Source organism: Drosophila teissieri, chromosome X (assembly GCF_016746235.2).
Source record: "Drosophila teissieri strain GT53w chromosome X, Prin_Dtei_1.1, whole genome shotgun sequence".
Classification (NCBI taxonomy): domain Eukaryota; kingdom Metazoa; phylum Arthropoda; class Insecta; order Diptera; family Drosophilidae; genus Drosophila; species Drosophila teissieri.
The window spans coordinates 6880089-6897994 of record NC_053034.1 but is presented as its reverse complement, the minus strand read 5'-3'; the positions used below and the strand labels follow the sequence as shown (position 1 = coordinate 6897994).

General features: G+C 44.9%; 1 protein-coding gene across 1 annotated transcript in view; it reads left to right on the top strand.

Moving 5' to 3' along the window:
- LOC122623178 overlaps nt 1-17894 on the top strand; it is a 50284-nt gene extending 32390 nt beyond the window's left edge. Inside the window, 7 exon segments of the mRNA XM_043802163.1 lie at nt 2954-3088; nt 10269-11025; nt 11802-12667; nt 12738-14907; nt 14976-15159; nt 15221-15340; nt 15418-17894. Of these exon segments, the coding sequence (XP_043658098.1) occupies nt 2954-3088; nt 10269-11025; nt 11802-12667; nt 12738-14907; nt 14976-15159; nt 15221-15340; nt 15418-15604 (4419 nt within the window). The 3' untranslated portion in view covers nt 15605-17894.
- The last annotated feature ends 12 nt before the right edge of the window (nt 17895-17906 follow it).

Below are 17906 nucleotides of genomic sequence, written 5' to 3'. Positions count from 1 at the left end.
CTCTGTGGCAACGCAATCTCCGCAATATGCCAGCTGAATAGAGGCGAGGAGCAAGAACCAAGAACCAAGAATAGAGAACCCAGGACCGAAGACCAAAGAGCCGGGCCATCATTTCCTGCGCGGCCAAAATGTGTCACACAAAAGCCAGTTGGCGGAGACAAGGGCAACATGTGGCCAGGACTCGTTGCAGTGGGCCCAGTGCCAAAGTGCCTGCGGTTATGCAGGCAAAAAGACTGGAAATTCGAATGGAACGGAATGGCAGAGGCGAAGGCGGAGGCGACACCGAAAATGGCTGGCTGGCGGCAGCAGCAGCAGCAGCCTTGCAACATTTACCTGCAACTCTTGTGCGGAACGAGCGCATTAATGCCGCCTTTAAAATTTATGATATTTACTCAGCTCAGACTGAGAGAGAGCCAATGAGCCCAGAACCCAAACATCCCTTTGCCCCTTTTGCCATTTTCAACGCAGTGGGTGGCTGGGTGCATTCTGCCTTATGCCTTCTGCATTTTGCATTTAGCACTCGGCATTTCGCATTTGCCATTTGGCTCGAAGGACCCGTGAGCCGTGAGCCAAAGTGGCAATCACGACGTTGGCCAAGCCAATGAGTTGAGCCTCGGTGAGTCATCGTCTGCTTTTGTGGCTGCTGATTTGCCTTACATAAGGAGCCACTCAACTTTCACTGCAGCCAATTTGGTGGCTGCAATTCAGTTTAGCTGGTTGTAAGTTAATAAAGAAGGAACTATAAACTCTACTTTCAATCTTGTTAGTTATGACAAGAAAGTGTTGCAAAGTAATCAAATTATGCTCAATTTTGAGATCATCACAAGGCTTTGCCCATAAATGTTTTACTCTGGCAGTTAATGGTAACCTTTTTCGTTGGCCATCCAAACGGGGGTCAATAAGGGCTGGCTGTGACCCATGTCAGACGATGTTAACACCTCGGAGAGCCAGACACTGGGTGCACCAACCGGCCAATTGCCCGGACAAGACGCCATCACCAGGTCCTTCCTCCTTCCTCCTGCCGAATTGGCCTTTCAATCGCCCAACTAACTAACTCATGGCCCCGGGCCATCAGCGACAAACATCTGTGCACAAAAGTTGGCCATAGTTGGCCCCATTCATGCCACGGACCTCCTCCGCGAGCAACTGGCTCAGTGCTGCTCCAGCGCTCAGTTTAAGCTTCCTTTCATTTCACTTCGCCGCACGACGTTCGCATGTCAACACCTGAGACGCTCGCTATCGGTGGAAATATATACGTATATCCTTTTTTTTTTTTGTAATTTTCTTAAGTGTTGTCATCGTGGTGCTGGAAATTATTGGCAACATGTTCTGTCGTCTCTGCTGGATTGATTTTAATGCCGGCGAGTCGATGGTGGAGTGCGCGGGTCCCTGTGGAAGTTGCTACCACCGCAATTGTGTCGATGTCACCGGGGATGTGGCGCACATCCTGGCCACCGGCGGTGGTTACTATTCGGGTCTGGAATGGTATTGCCGCACTTGTCGTCAACTTTATCGCCTGCAAGTGTACTTCGAGGTAGCTATAAGTGAAGAACGACTCCATTCCACAAAATCTCTAGTTGTGGGATTTACGGCAAATTCGCGCTCGGCAGCCCGGAAACTTTCCTTTCTGATTGAATTTGTGGCGCGTGTGTCTGAGTTCAGAGTTCTGTTCGTTTCTCGATGACCTTGGGGCGGGGACTCTACTAGCACAAGTTACCCAAGTCAGCAATTAAATTATGCTTGCCATTTTGATTGCTCCATGGCATAGGATAATCATAATAGCATTAACGAAATTAGCTTAAACGCAACTGTACTTGGAAAATTCTAAAGTGGATATATAATGTGTGCTTAAGCTCAAGTTATTCTATAAATAAACGTTTAGATACAGCAGACAAATTGCAAAAGAGCATGGGGCAAGCCAGGAGATTAGGTTTTGTATACGCAATGGCGCCCTTCGCAATGTTTTGCCACCTACTGTACTTGCTGCACCAAGTGGACTTTTAAGTTGAGTCCTGTGTAAAATGACCAGCATAAGTTTGGCTTAAGGCGGTAATTTGTTGGCCACTTTAATCCATCTCGATTCGTTTCCATCAGCCGCTAAGCTCTTCCGCTTTTCCTATGCTCCCTTCCCAATCCGCTATATCCGCTATATATATGTATAATATATATATGTATTTATATACACCAACCCCTTCTCGCTTCACCACTTAACGTTAATTGCAATACTCAAGACTTTGCCTTCGGTATCAACAGCAACAGCAATAGCAACAAAGCTTTGTACATTTGCATCATCTGGGCTTGAATCTTTAGCAGGTGGAAAATGTGTGGGTGGTGGCGATATGGGGGAAAAGTCCCAACAAAAGAACCAGCTGGAAAAGCATCGTCGCCATTTTTAATTGTAACTGTAATTTAGCCATTGTTGCACACTTTTGATGACGCAGACGTTCAGCCAAATGGCAAGAAGTCTGCTTCTGGGCTTAAAAGATATGGCATGGGTTGGAAAATGGGGGGAGGGGTGGGGAAAAGCGAAAAAACAGTTGGAAAAAGCGGGGCAGGTCCACACACTTGAGGTGCACGTGTCGTGGCGTTCGTTATTGTTTTTCCCTCGTATTTTCTTGTTTTATTCAGTTCAAGGGTATTCATATGCAACGTGGCAAAGCCTGTCAAAAATATATGCTAAGGTTTCCCAAATAGCCAAGAAGTTTATCAATCTGAGAACGTTGTGTGTGTAGAAAGTTTAAAACTTCTAATTATATTGTATATTATAATCATTTAACTTCTATAAGTAAATACATACATATGTAATGGTTTGTATATATATTTAAATAATTGAAACCTTGACTCATATTATCTTAAGTATTAATTATGTGGGGAATCTATTATAGCTATCTATAAAGCTTTTATCTTACACCGACTAATTGAGCGAATCCCGCTTCTTGTTATCCCATTCCAGATTGCCATCTGTGATGATTACAGCCTGCCCGTAGACTTTGTTAAAAAACGACCGTCCAGCTTCGATCCGTGCCTGGCGGAGGCGATACCAGCGAATCCCGAGCACTGGATAGCCCCCAGTCCGCAAACCGAGTTTGTAAGTCCATGCTCGTTAAGTGGGTTGTTTGAGTGGCTTGGTGGTTGAGTGGTTCGGTGGTTCAGTGGTTCAGTGTTGCAGTGGTTGGGTGCCTGGGCCGTTGAGATGGATGGCTGTCTCGTTGGTGGGGCAATGGCAATTAACTGCTCCGGACAGCTAATTGATAAACTGCACGCTCCAGCGAATCGAGTGCTGGCAGTGGTGGTGGTGGTGGTGATGATGGTGGTGGTGGTCTGGGATTTTGGACAAGTCGCAGCAACGTCAGCCGCATCAGCAGCAGCAGCAGCAGCATCAGCAGTGCGTTAATGAAAAGCTCACTCCTGCCCCCTGCCCCCTTCCCCCTGCTCGTTTGGCTTATCCTGCAGCGGCAGGCGGACAAACAAAGAGCTGCTCAAACAATGCACGGACTATTGGCTAAATATTGAACAACAAAAAAAAAGAAAATAGAAGCGCAAAAAACCAGGAAAGCCAAGGCAAAAGGCAAAATATATAAGCGATACAAACAAAAGGGGAAGTGGCAGTGGCAGTGGAAGTTGGGGGCAAAATGACAAACAAACGAATCTGCCCAGCGGGCGATGGCTGACCATAAAAAATGGACACGGATAGGATAATAGCCAAGTGTGGCTGCCACTTCAGCTGCTTTTTAGCCAGATTTATAGGTGCAAAATGGGACACTAGAGTGCATTAATATTTACTATTTGAATTAAAAAATATTTAGAGCCAGCTAGATAAACACAAAAATTATAAGAAAAATTGGACATAAGGACTTGGAGTATAACTTTTGGCCAGTTTATTGCTCTTTAATAAATATTTTTTTTATAATTAGTAAAAATACATAATACGGCTGCATTTATAACGAGTATATCATTTTGCAAACATTCGACAAGATTTATTTGAAGTTTTTAAGGCCGAACTCGTTCAACAAAGTTATGGAACCAATTTAGTTATGATTATATTCTGCTTATTTTGCCAATCAAAGTTTCCCAGCACTAAAGTAAACGCAAAGAGCAAAAGAAAGCGATAGAAAAGCCGCTGAGATAGAAGATAGGAGAGTAGATAACCTCGGGCTGCAGCAAATGCGCCGTGCCACAAATCAAATGATGCCCCCAAAAACCAAAAAATCACCGTGCCCCGTGCCCCAAAGCCCCCGACCTCTGAAGCCGCCCCGGGTGGGCAAAAAGGAAAAATAAAATACGAAAAACCCCCCCAAGGGGGTGGTGCGTCGCCTCTTTTTTATGGCCCATACGGAAATATTTCGCTTCGTGTTTTGTTCCCTTTTGCATATTGCCACTAAAAATGAAAAGGAAAGCCGCATGAGGCGCACACATAAAACACACAGAGAATCTGACTCGGGAACAGGATGCAGGGCTTTCATGCCACTTGAAATTCATTTTTATTGAAATTTGTTTAGCCCAGAATGGCGGCCAAGAATGCTGCCAAGAAAATACGATTTGCGGCAACGACCTTCAGCTCGAACTTCTGCAGATTGAAACCATATTGAGGGTGTGGAGTGGATAAATCAGTGCCAAGTATTCAATCCCTGGGATGGCAGAAAGTCTCGTAATTTAAAGGCAAATAACTGAAACAGAGTGCTATCTGAAAATTAATAACAATCAATTGGTGTAAATATAATATTTCAAGCACTTTAGCTTATTACTTTTTAGATGGATTTATGGAATGGCAGGATAGTGTGAAAATCAACAAGTTGTTACAATTTTTAAGCAAGCTATCATATATTAATACTTTAATCCTACTTTAATATATTAACAATGTAATGCAAATACGTGAGCTACCGAATAATATGCATAATTCATAGGAATTTAAAGCTGGTTAAGGTTTAAGCACACAGGAAGTTGTGTGTACACATTACAGCTAATTAAATGGCCATAAATGTTTTGAAAACAATCTTCCTCGAATTTCATGGCATCTTCTTCCTATTTTTCCTTATTTTTATATGCACATAATCCTGGCTTTTCGTCCTTCTTCCGGGAAAAATAATATTCCAGCAGCAAATGGCCCAAAGCGATAACGTTTAGCGCCTTTCGATGCTCGCTTTTCCCTCTGCTCTTTCGTCCTTTTCTCGCCTTCTATGCCGCTCTCTTTCCCACGCTCGGCACTTTCCTTGCTGCATTAATATGCAGTGTGTGTGTGTGTGTGTGTGCTGTGAAGCCGTGTGCGTGTGAGCCTGCTCACAATTATTAATGTAATTTTATCTTATGACTTTTGTTTGCCATAAACATTGGAGCGGCACAGCGAAAGATAGAAGATAAACAGAGAAAACAGGCGCTACACTTGCAATAAAATATGCCAATGTTGATTTACTTTTTGCTGAATAAAAAACACACATTTATAACAAATATTAGGCAAAGCTCTTATATTAAAAGGCAAATGCTAAGGACTCATTTGATTAGAAGCTTTAAATTCAAAGTATTTCGCTTATTAGGTTATCAGTTTCAGGACTATATTCATGGGTAGTGTAGCAGCATCCATGTGATGATGCCATAATAGCTTTCACCAGCCATGTGTGTTGGCCATTGTTATTTTCTTGACTTTCTTTTTTTTCGTTGGCAACTCACGTTTTAATGGAAGCGAACGCGACATTTTTCGATATATGTATGTTTGTATGTATGTGGAGCGTCTGGCTGTGAAGTGGAATCTGTTTAAAAAAAAAACAAGGAAAAAAAGTGAGTTTGTGGAAATGGAAGGAAATTCGTTTGGCTTTCGCAGTTGTTGCTATTACTCTCCATGGAGTAATATTCAACGATAACTCACACAAACACAAAAGGCGGCAGTCCGGACACGTTTGTGTACATGTTTGCGTGCTTTTTGTTTATTTCAATAACTTGGCTATGCTCTTTATGTGTGCATGCGCATATACATATATATATATTATTTTTACTTTCCAACAAAATAAAACAGCGAAGCAAAACGAACAGACAGCGTCAGCTTAGATATCACTCATACGACGCGTTGTCTGTGCCTGAAGTACCGACTACCAGATGCCCTTTGAAAGAAAGAAGGTTGGCTAAGCAAATTAGTTAGCCTACTTTAATGATAACCAATGTGAGCTAACTGGAAGTCTAGGTAGAAGTCCTGTTAGGTACAAAAAAACTTTCCTTTGGTAACAGTTTCTCTATGCGGATTACACGTGGCTTGATGCTTAAGGGATGTCCAATCGTCATCAGCCTTGGTCGCCCAACAATGGCAGTGGCAAGGATGAGAGTTAGATTTGCAGACAGGACATTAGACCTCCCATCACTCTCCCCCCCTCCACAATTGGAGTTGAATTCTTTTTTCATTAAAGTTGGCATAAAAATCACGTTGCTGCGGCAACAAGCGCAGACAAGTGGAGTCGGAAGTGAAGTTGGGGACGCTATCCAGCAGTTTTCATTATTCTAGATGTGCCCCGCCCCCCATTTCTTGCCCGATTTGTGGGCGCAATCGTGCATGAGTATATGCCATATGTATGTGATATATGTACATACATATGTACATATGTATATGTTGGGCACAACGCATAAACGTCTGCTTATATCGCTTGTGGATAATCAAAGGCAAATATTTAAACGGGTACATCTGAATGGATGACTGGAGAAGAGAGCCACCCCCCTCTCCCCTTTCGCCCGGTTAACAGGGCACAACCCCATTATCAATGTGCCTTGGAAACCAAACCACCCCACCCCCCCTTTTGTTCACCCGGGGCATGGGGCATGGGGCATCGTGGAATAAAAGCGCCGGAAGGCAGGAGCGCCAGCACTCGGTTTCAAGTTCAAATTCATTAAAAATGTTTTTGATTCAGGCAGAGAAGTGTGTGTGTGTGGCGAGAATGGTGGCCACCACCACCACTTCTCTCGTAATTTATGTGTTTCAATTAAAAAAGTTCCCGCACCAGCGGGAATGCATCTGCACTTGTCTTCGCCTGCAGAACAATGACAACCCTGCACCAGAGTTGTCTCCGTCAATTTCCGTTAGCAACATATCAGGACACCGCAGGCTAACCCGGCCGCAGGACAAGTTACCAAGTGGACATGGGACATGGGGCCATGTAAACGGAAATTTATGTTTAGCATAATGGATCCAGAAACAGAGTCTGGACAAGGGGGAGGGGCGATGATAGATCCATAGATACCGTCGAGCCTCATAATTTGCACACATTAGGATCCTGTGCTGATGCCACCGATGTTGCAGTTCCGTAATGTCCAGCTATTTGTCAAACTCAACGGATGTGAATCGATGGGGATGGGCGAGAGCAGAAGGCAAGGATATTGTGATTGACATGGATTGTTATGAGCAAACTGAGGAACTGGGAGGCACGAGTGGGGGAGGGGCCAGGACATGGAATATTGTGTATGAGAAATGAAATCCATCTATCAACGAGGAAATATCCAGACAAATGGCGAATGAAGCGAGGGGAATGTGGTGTCTTTGACTGCCATCATTACGACCAGTTTGCAGTTCACATTTCAATTTCATTATCACGACATCAAAGGGGTGACACTCGTTCAATACTTTTAATGTTTTGTCCAAAAAAATGATTATTTAATTGGCAAAAAATGTGAAAAAAGTAGAATCTTTATTTTTGAACACAGTTCTATTGCAAATTTAATTACGAACTCAACGAGGTATGTCACTCAATATTCAGACAATTATTTCGAATGTTCTGATCAAAATACTGATAAATGTTTACGCGAAAAATCAGAAAAACGATTTTCGGCAAATATGCAATATTTACAATTGGTATTTTCGGTATAACTCGGCTTAAAATGGTCATACAGCTAAAAGAAGTGCAGTTTTTTACTCCTAATTACCAATACTAACCAACCAAATCACTTTTGGACCGACTTTGTAAAAATATTTTTTGGCCAAATTTCCGCATTTTTTGTAAGGGGTACCATCATCAAATGCATGCAAAAAATGTGAAAAAAATAGAGTCCCCATTTTTGAACACAGTTCGATTGGAAATTTAATTACGAGCTCAACGAGGTATAACATTCCATATTTGGGCCACTATTTCGAATGCAGTGATAAAAATAGTAAAAATAATGTTCGCAAAAAAACAGAAAAACGATTTTCGGCAAAAATTCAAGATTTACGATTGGTATTTTCTGTATAACTTGGCCAATAATGGTCGGAAAGTTAAAAAAATTACATTTTTGTACTCCTAATTACCAATACTAACCAAAAAGTTAACTTTTGGACCGACTTTGTCAAAATAATTTTTGGCCAAATTTTCGCATTTTTTGTAAGGGGTACCATCATCAAAATTTGCAATAAATGTGAAAAAAATAGAATTTCAATTTTTGAACACAGTTTGATTGGAGATTTAATTACGAGGTCAACGAGGTATGGCATTCCATATTTGGACCACAATTTCGAATGCAGTGATAAAAATAGTGAAAATAAAGTTCGCCAAAAAACAGAAAAACGATTTTCGGCAAAAATTCAAGATTTACGATTGGTATTTTCTGTATAACTTGGCCAATAATGGTCGGAAAGTTAAAAAAATTACATTTTTGTACTCCTAATTACCAATACTAACCAAAAAGTTAACTTTTGGACCGACTTTGTCAAAATAATTTTTGGCCAAATTTTCGCATTTTTTGTAAGGGGTACCATCATCAAAATTTGCAAAAAATGTGAAAAAAATAGAATTTCAATTTTTGAACACAGTTTGATTGGAGATTTAATTACGAGGTCAACAAGGTATGGCATTCCATATTTGGACCACAATTTCGAATGCAGTGATAAAAATAGTGAAAATAAAGTTCGCCAAAAAACAGAAAAACGATTTTCGGCAAAAATGCAATATTTACGATTGGTATTTTCTGTATAACTTGGCCAATAATGGTCGGAAAGTTAAAAAAATTACATTTTTGTACTCCTAATTACCAATACTAACCAAAAAGTTAACTTTTGGACCGACTTTGTCAAAATAATTTTTGGCCAAATTTTCGCATTTTTTGTAAGGGGTACCATCATCAAAATTTGCAAAAAATGTGAAAAAAATAGAATTTCAATTTTTGAACACAGTTCGATTGGAAATTTAATTACGAGCTCAACGAGGTATAACATTCCATATTTGGACCACAATTTCGAATGCAGTGATAAAAATAGTGAAAATAAAGTTCGCCAAAAAACAGAAAAACGATTTTCGGCAAAAATGCAATATTTACGATTGGTATTTTCTGTATAACTTGGCCAATAATGGTCGGAAAGTTAAAAAAATTACATTTTTGTACTCCTAATTACCAATACTAACCAAAAAGTTAACTTTTGGACCGACTTTGTCAAAATAATTTTTGGCCAAATTTTCGCATTTTTTGTAAGGGGTACCATCATCAAAATTTGAAAAAAATGGCAAAAAATAGAATTTAATATGTTGGAAACAGTTCGATTGGAAATTTAAATACGATCTCAACGAGGTATAACATTCCATATTCAGACAATTATTTTAAAAGTTTTGGCCAAAAAACTGAGTTTTTTAGGACAAAAATTAGGAAAATCGACTTTAGTCGAAAATTTGATATTTACTATTAGGATTTTTATCATAACTTGGCTAAAAATTGTCATAAAGATGAAAGAATTGCAGTTTTTAACAGCTTATTACCACGGCTAACCATCCCAATCACTTTTTGGGAACATTTTGTAAGCGTAAGAATTTGAAGAAAAAAAGGCCAAAAATTAGAAATCCCATTTTGAACACAGTTCGATTGGAAATTTAATTACGAGTTCAGCGAAGTATGGCATTCCAAATTCAGACAAATATTTTTAACGTTGTACCCGAAAAACGGATTATTTTATGATGAAAATCAAAAAAAAGGAAAAGGTTGTGAGGCGTAGCTTGCTACCAATTCCGAAAAAGTACCACATTACGTATCCGCCACCGAACCCAAATGAAAAGGAGGCTTAAAAGTGTTGCCTGCTTTCGGGGGGAGTGCTTGATTCGATTGGCGGTTTGCGGCGTAGTTCGTGCTTTTACTGACCGGGGGGAAACCCAATAAGCGCCACAATCGCGTTGGCCACGCACATTCCTTTATTCTTTTCAATTAAATGCCAAACAAATTGGAAATTGAAATGCAAATCAAATTAGCCGCGTAACAAAATGCTAATGCCCCTTCTTCTTTTTCTTTCTTTGCCTCCCTTTCTTGATTTCCGTTTGGCCTGCTGTTTGAACCAACAGCTGCCATTTGGTGAAGCCCAACAAGCGTTGCAGCTACAATCAGCAGCAACCACAGCAGCAGCAGCAGCAACAACATCCGCAGCAGCAGCAGCGGCAAGCGCAACTGCAGCAGCTCCACAACTACCGCCCCCGCTGCCCGCCCCCGTGGCAACATTGCCCACTCAGGCGGCGACGGCAGCAGCAGCAGCAGCAACAACAGCTGCTATTTTGGCCACTCACCAGCAGCAGCAACAGCAACAGCAGCAGCATCAGCATTTGAGCAGCAGCAGCAACAACAACAACAACGGCGGCAACACACACGGCCAACAGCATACGCACAGCAACAACAACAACACATTGCCAGTAGGGGCACAGCAACAGCAGCATCAGCAGCAACCACAACAACGTGCAACATTGCAACATCCACCGCTGCCCAACAGCAACATCAAGCAGGCATCGGTGAAACTGATCGAAGGATATTCAGATCCCAAGGATACGCGCAATCACAAGAAGGTCTACCACAAAAAGGCCAAGAAACGCTCGACGACTGGGCACAAGCGGCATCAGCAGCAGCATCAGCCGCATCAACAGCAGCCGCATCAACAGCAGCCGCATCAGCAGCAGCAACAGCAGCAGCAGTTGCATCAACAGCAAACGTTGCCAACGCCCAGAAGTGCGCAGCAGCAACAGCAGCAAAAGTTGCAGCAGCGGCATTCCACCTACAACAACAACAACGGCAACTTAAGGAAGGACAAGCGCAACAGTCAATATAACTCAGGTATGCCAAATGATAAACAAACTATTATTAACCAAAATATAGAAAAATAAGTGACTAAAAACTAAATTCAAGCTTGATTAATTAATTGCGGAAAGTTAGCTGCAGTTTGTAGAAAGGCGCATGCATACTTATAACTTTTGGAAACTTTTCTAGAACAAAAAAAAAAAGAAAACCCCTTTTTAAATCAATAATCAAAGTGGAATCAGCTAAAGTTCATTAGGCGTTCATGGTCCAGAGATCGTTGCAATCCTGCCAGAAAGGACCCCATTGCAAGTGGCCAGCAATTAGGAAAACCCAAAGGCGGTTCAACTTTTCTCGCTGCGGCAACATCGATTATCCAAGCGTAAAATGGAAACTGGCAGGCTCTGATTAAGGGGTGCAAAAATGGGAAAGGCAAGCAACTGCAGTAAGATGGAGAGTTAGTTGTCCTCCTCGGATGCAGTGGGGGTGATGGTGACTGCGGCCATGGAGACAGTGGAGCAAGCAGCGGGCAGCCAAGCGCCAAATAGACTGCGTCAACTCCATTGGCGTTCCGATTGCGTGGCCCGCGGCGCCGCAATGTCGTCGCAGCGACTTAATTAGAAACTGTCAGCGCCAACTCAGTGCCTCGGAAAATAGAATCCGCATCTTAAATTAACCAGACGCCTGTTCATTTGCAACTAGATTGTTAGATTGGCCAGCTAGGTGGGAGGTGGTAACCTTATTGAAATATATTTAAAACGCACTTTAATTTGATTTAACTTCGAAAACTTACTTACCTCTTTGATCATTTGCAGACTCCTCGGCTCCGAAGTCATCCGACGACGAGGCGGACATCGACGAGGAGGTTGAGCAGCAACCGCCGCCCGTGCCACAAGCGGCCCAGAGTGCGCCACTAGCAGCAGCCGGTCTCAACTCTCCGGACTCCATATCCGATGACCTGGTGCGTCCGCTGCCACCGCAACTGCAGCGCAGTCCGCGCAAACTGACCGTCGCTCCCGCGGAGCACAGCAAGCGGCAGCCCTCGCCCTACTACTACTCCGATCTGCTCAAGAGTCGTGACAAGGACAAGGATAAAGACAAGGATAAGGACAAGGATAAGGACAAAGATAAGGATAAGGATAAAGACAAGGACAAGGATAAGGAACGGGACAAGGACAGAGACAAGGACAAGGACAGGGACAAGGAACGGGACAAGGACAGGGAGGACTTCAAGCTCAAGTGCCGCCAATAGACGGCCAGTGAACCGCCGCAGCAAACTCAAACGCAGTTGGCTGGCTACCGGAAGAGCTCCAGCTTGGATGTGCCGCCGGCGGAGGAGCAGCCGGAAGCAGAGAGTCACGAGGAGGAGGAGGATCCCAGGACGGGCCAGGACTCTCAGTCCACGCCCAAGCGTTACAGTTTCACCGAGGAGGGTGTGCACATCATCCGCTGCGAGACGCCCAGCACCAGCACTTCCGAGGAATCCGATTGCAGTGAGTGCCTCAAGCGACGCGAGTGGCACGCTCGTGCCTTAGCCTTAGTCCGCAAGACCTGCAACGTTCAGCCACGAAATCAGAATCCCACTGGCAGCGAACTTCAGCTGCAGCTGCAGCACTGCGACGCCGGCGAGGGCGAACTACTCAAGTGCTGTCCACCGCCACCGGCTCCAGCGGAGATCCAGGTGAGTCAATCAGTACACTCCTCTAGTTCGCATCACGAAATTCATTGAAATCGATTTGCTTTGCTTACAGGTTCAGGTCCAGCCGATGCCACCGCACCGCCTGCTGGGACCAGCAGCCGTGTGCGGAGCCTGCATCACATCCGCTCCTGCCTCCTCCTTGGCCGGCGGACGGGGCAGCGAGCTCGGCGATGATCTGGAAGAGGAGTACTTCCGGCCGCGCAGCATCTTCTATGTGCATCCGCATGGCGTCCACGAGTGCGTCGAGTGCGCCCAGCCAGCCCAGCCTGCGACTGTTCAAGCGCCAACGCTGAGCAATCCATCGCTCGATATCTACGGCGACGACGAGGACGAAGTGGACGGCGACGAGGACGAAGAGGACGAAGAGGACGACTCCGAGGACATCATGGGCAGCCGGCGGCGGCAGATCTATGAGACTGCCTTCGACTGCAAGATTGCCAAGTCGGATGACGATCTGGATGAGGTGGATCGCATTACCAATTGCTCGGTGCTGCTGCAGTTGAGCAATGGCAACGGTGCCGACATCACCAAGGTCACCGGCTCCACCAAGACGCGAGCCGAGTGCAAGCGAGCCAAGAACTCCAAGAACCAGGCTCTGCAAGAGCAAACGGGCGAGGCCCATGTCCAGGTGCATCATGTGGAGGCGGAGCTGGGCAAGCTGCAGCTGAGTCAAGTGGACCAGCAGAATCAGAACCAGAACCAGAGCCAGGGCCAGCAGCATGGAGTTAGTGCCACCGGCAGTGGAGCAAGTGCATCCAGCACGCAGCAGTTGCCCGTGCGGGGATATACGCCATCGCCGCCATCGACGGCTCCGCTGCCAATGAAATTTCCCGGCAAACATGATCGCTACCTGAACATGAACAGCATCAGGAGTGCACCCAATCTGCCCGCCGCCAATCCAGCGCATCCCCGTCTCCGGGATCTCCGTCTGCCCATCCAGTCCATGCGGCATCAGTGCGGCGGCAGCAGCAATGACAACAGTCTCACCGACAGCGCCTACGTGAATCCGCCCTCGACCAACTCGAATTCGAATGCGGCATCGGCATCCGCCTCGGCCTCCGTCTCGGCAACCGGATCAGCAGCTGCCCGCCGACCGCGATCCTTTGTCCTGGAATCGGGCCGGGTGCTGGAGCTGCGACGCAGTGCCGGGGGCCACCAGGGTGGTCAGTCGACCCACCATCACCATCATCATCATCATCATGCGCCGGGGAGCAGGAGAAATCGCCATGGCCACGGCCAGGGGCAAACGCCCGGTGGTGGCCACAACTACAGCAGCACAGAGAGCATTGCCACCTCGAGCAGTGGCGGCAGCATGGAATCGCTGCGTTCCAGCACCAGCGAGGGCAATCGCAGCACCTCCAGCTCCGAGTCGCGGCACTCCAGTTCGCTGAGCTCTCACAGCTCGGAGAGCGGCAGCGGTGGCAGTGGCGGTAGCGGTGGCTCCAGTGTGGCCTACCCCCTGCGACCGGCTCCGCTTCTGCTGCACTCCAAACTGCACATCCTGAGTCCCATTTCCGACAAGTCCTCGCAGGAACCGGCCTCGGCCAGTGCGTCGGAGCAATCGCAGCAGCCGTCCCAGCAGCTGGCGCCGATGGCGTCGCAGGAAGACGATTCCACAACGAGTGCCACCCCAGCAGGAAACCAAGTCCAGGTGACTGCCTCCCTGAAGCAGCCGCGCAGCAATCGGGGTGCTCCGAATAAGGCACTGCTCCAGCTGGCCGATGAGCTACTGGGTTCGGATAGTGGCATATCGTTGCATTCCCGGGAGGAGGGCAAACCACAGGCCTTGGCGCTTCAGCGTTTAACGCTGCCCAAGCTACAGTTGATTGGTGCCGAAGGAACAACAACGTCAGCAACGGCCGCCGGTGCAGGAGGCAGCTCAGCGATGGGTGGCAGTAGTGGGGCCGGTGGATCAGGATCCGGATCGGTAATCGCCAGCGGATCAACTGGCATACCGCAGGATCTGCGTGATCTGCCCTTCGATATGCCCAAATTGAGGCGACGCAAGACACTGCAACAGGAGGCCGCCTGCACATCGGGCAGTGCCACGTCCGTCGATCTCGGCGAGCTGCCCTTCGACATGCCCAAGCTGCGACGACGCCTGAGGGCCAATCAGGCGGAGATCAACAACCTGCTGATGCACAGCACCGAATCCAGTGGCATCTCGCAGGCTTCCTCCAGCCACTCGATGCGCGACGATCAGAAGTTGGCCAGCAAGTTGGGTTAGTTGACCTAAACTTAATCCCTGCCTTTTCTTTATAACAAGCTACAACTTTTATCCCAATTACAGATACGGCACTGTTCCGGCAGAATCTTACCCTAAACCTTAATGAATCGCGACAGGCGACCAAGCAGTTTGGCAGCCTGGATCTGCGGGGACTCAATAGCAACAAGGAGCTGAACATGAACCTCAGCCAGGGATATGTCACTGCTGTGGATCTCATCGATGTGACCATTCCGCTGGAGCGACAAGGGTAAGTAGCTCGCCTGATATTCGAGTAACATAAAATACCAATGCTCAACTGTTTGTTTCAGTTGGTACCATGGTGCCATAACGCGAATTGAGGCGGAGACCACACTGCGTCCGCTGTCCGAGGGATCCTTCCTGGTGCGCAACTGCGAGTCCACGAAGCAGGACTACTCGCTATCCCTCAAGTAAGTGAAGTCAAGTAATGTGAAGTGATTGCATCTGGAAATACTTGATAATAAACATCTGAATCCGTGCTTTTTAGGGGCGCCAAGGGCTTCATGCACATGCGCATCCAGCGCAACGAGACTGGACAGTACATCCTGGGCCAGTTTAGCCGTCCCTTCGAGACGGTACCGGAGATGATCCGGCACTTCTGCCTCAACCGGCTGCCAGTGCGCGGTGCCGAGCACATGTGTCTGATCGAGCCGGTCATCGCCCAGCTGCTCTAGAGAGGCTCCAAGGACTCGAAGGACACCGGGAGTTAGCCGATCAATGGCTTTAGAGGCTCCAGGGGGAAGGGGAACCAAACAGAATTACATATTAATAGCGTGTAGAGAACGTAGGAACCTATGTGAACAATGTGTATGCACTAGTTATATATGCGAGTTAGTTGTAAAAGGATGATGGCAATTTTTTCATGTTTTTTTTTGGCCTCGAACTTTGTATGTCGGTCTACTAAAGTACACACACACACAACTCACTCACTAACACACGAACTAGTTTAGCGTTTAAAGTACGTAGCACATTCAGACAATACCAGCAAATTACAAAAAAACAAAAACCAAACAACAAACGATATTTATATAGAAGGCATATATACAAGCGAGACGATATATACAAGAGCATATAGATACGGAAAACAAGAGCACTTGACGACAGTTGCTAAAAACGTAGTTGGTACATGATGATCCCAAATGCGGACAAAGATGGTACAGATTTTAGATGTGTTTACACCGAACCGAGCATCAGATTAGGAGCAACTAATTGTAGCATTGGGCGCCAAAAAACAGAGAACAAAACAAAAAAAACAAAAAGAACCCTTCCGTTTGGCTAAAGATTTATGGTAGAACACATACAACTCACTTCTAGCGATTATATGGTCAAAACTTATGCAACTTTTCGCAGCACACACACTCACACACACACACTCGCCCACTAGCACCGCCCAGCATCGTCCGATTATTCAGATAATTACGCCATTATTTATAAACCCTGATTCCTTTGGCGACGGATGCTAGTGGGCATCGCTTAAGGCACTTTTACACTAAGAAAAGTTTTAGCAAGCAACTCTAAAAATTTGTTGATTAATTTTATGTTACCAAAACGAAGAAAACGAACAAAAAAAATATCTAAAATATGTATATCTATATGTATGAGAACTAACTTTAGCAAGAGCGATGTCTTTTTTTTTTGGTCTTAGCTGTAGGTCAGAGGTACGCGAAATAGAACGCTCAAAGCGCTTTTGGTTAATGGATCGAAACGAATAGGATCAGATCAGATCGGATCGGATCAGATGAAATAGGTGGATCGATCGATGGAATGGGATCGATAGAGATGGTTAGACGAGGCAAGGATATAGCAACGCATATGAAATGTCAGTTTAAGTGTTAGTTTCTAATTGAGCGAACGAAGGGCAGACTATTTATATATATATATACATACAATATATATATTATGTATATATATATATATATATATTGAGTGCTAAAAAATGATATATACTTACTATTTATATTTCTATATATACATCTATATATATATATACACGATATTAAAGAGCAGTCAATGGTTTTTTGGTTCCAGTTCCGAAAGAGAAGCAAGTGTCAGGATGCAGGATGCTAATTAACTAATTAACTAATTATTGTTTCTGGCAGTTTTCTGTTCCACCCTCGTACCGCCGAGCAATACAACTGATTTCCAGTATCTCACCCAAAAGTTATGTTTATATGTGTGTGCCAAAGTATTATTCTAGTCGTATGTATGTGAATCGAATCTCCGTGTGAATATCAGCGCGTTATATTATTTTCGATATGTTGATTGTTGCCTAATTTCTAATACTCAAGCAATCCAATGCAGTGCAATATACGAATACGTTTATATATCTCGGTTATGTATCTATGATTTGACTAATTTAGCTTTACGTTAAGAATGCCCTGATTTGTCCATAGTTAAGCGAATCGGTTGATAACCATCTCCATTTTGGCGAAAGCTGCGCCAGTTTGTAAACGGCTTTTGTAAATATACGGAATATAAATACAACACGACAGTTATGTACGATATATACAAGTCGGTATGATTTTAGTTGCAATACACAACTTTTAAGCTAAGATTTCAACTTCACATAGAAACAGCAAATCCACATACATAAACGACGTACATAGCAATGTATTTTGAGGCTTCCGTAGCAGTAAAAAAAAGAAAAACCCAACCAACCAAACTACCAAAAATCAACCAAAATTCCAAGATTATCGCAGCACTCGGACACCGTTTACACCTGCAATCCTCGTGGATCGTAGTGCAAATTCGCTGAGTGTCGATCGCTTCCGTTTTGTTGTGTATAAAGATTGTACTTTTAGGTCTGTGGATGATGATGAACAACCGGCTTACTCTAACCGAAACTTGTACTCCAAACTAGAGGCGCTCTCTATCTACGGCACCCTAATATCTGATTAATTCAATTAGTACAGAGCGAATACGTAACAAGAACTTAACAAACAGAAACCGTAACAACAAACGAAAGAAACGAAATGT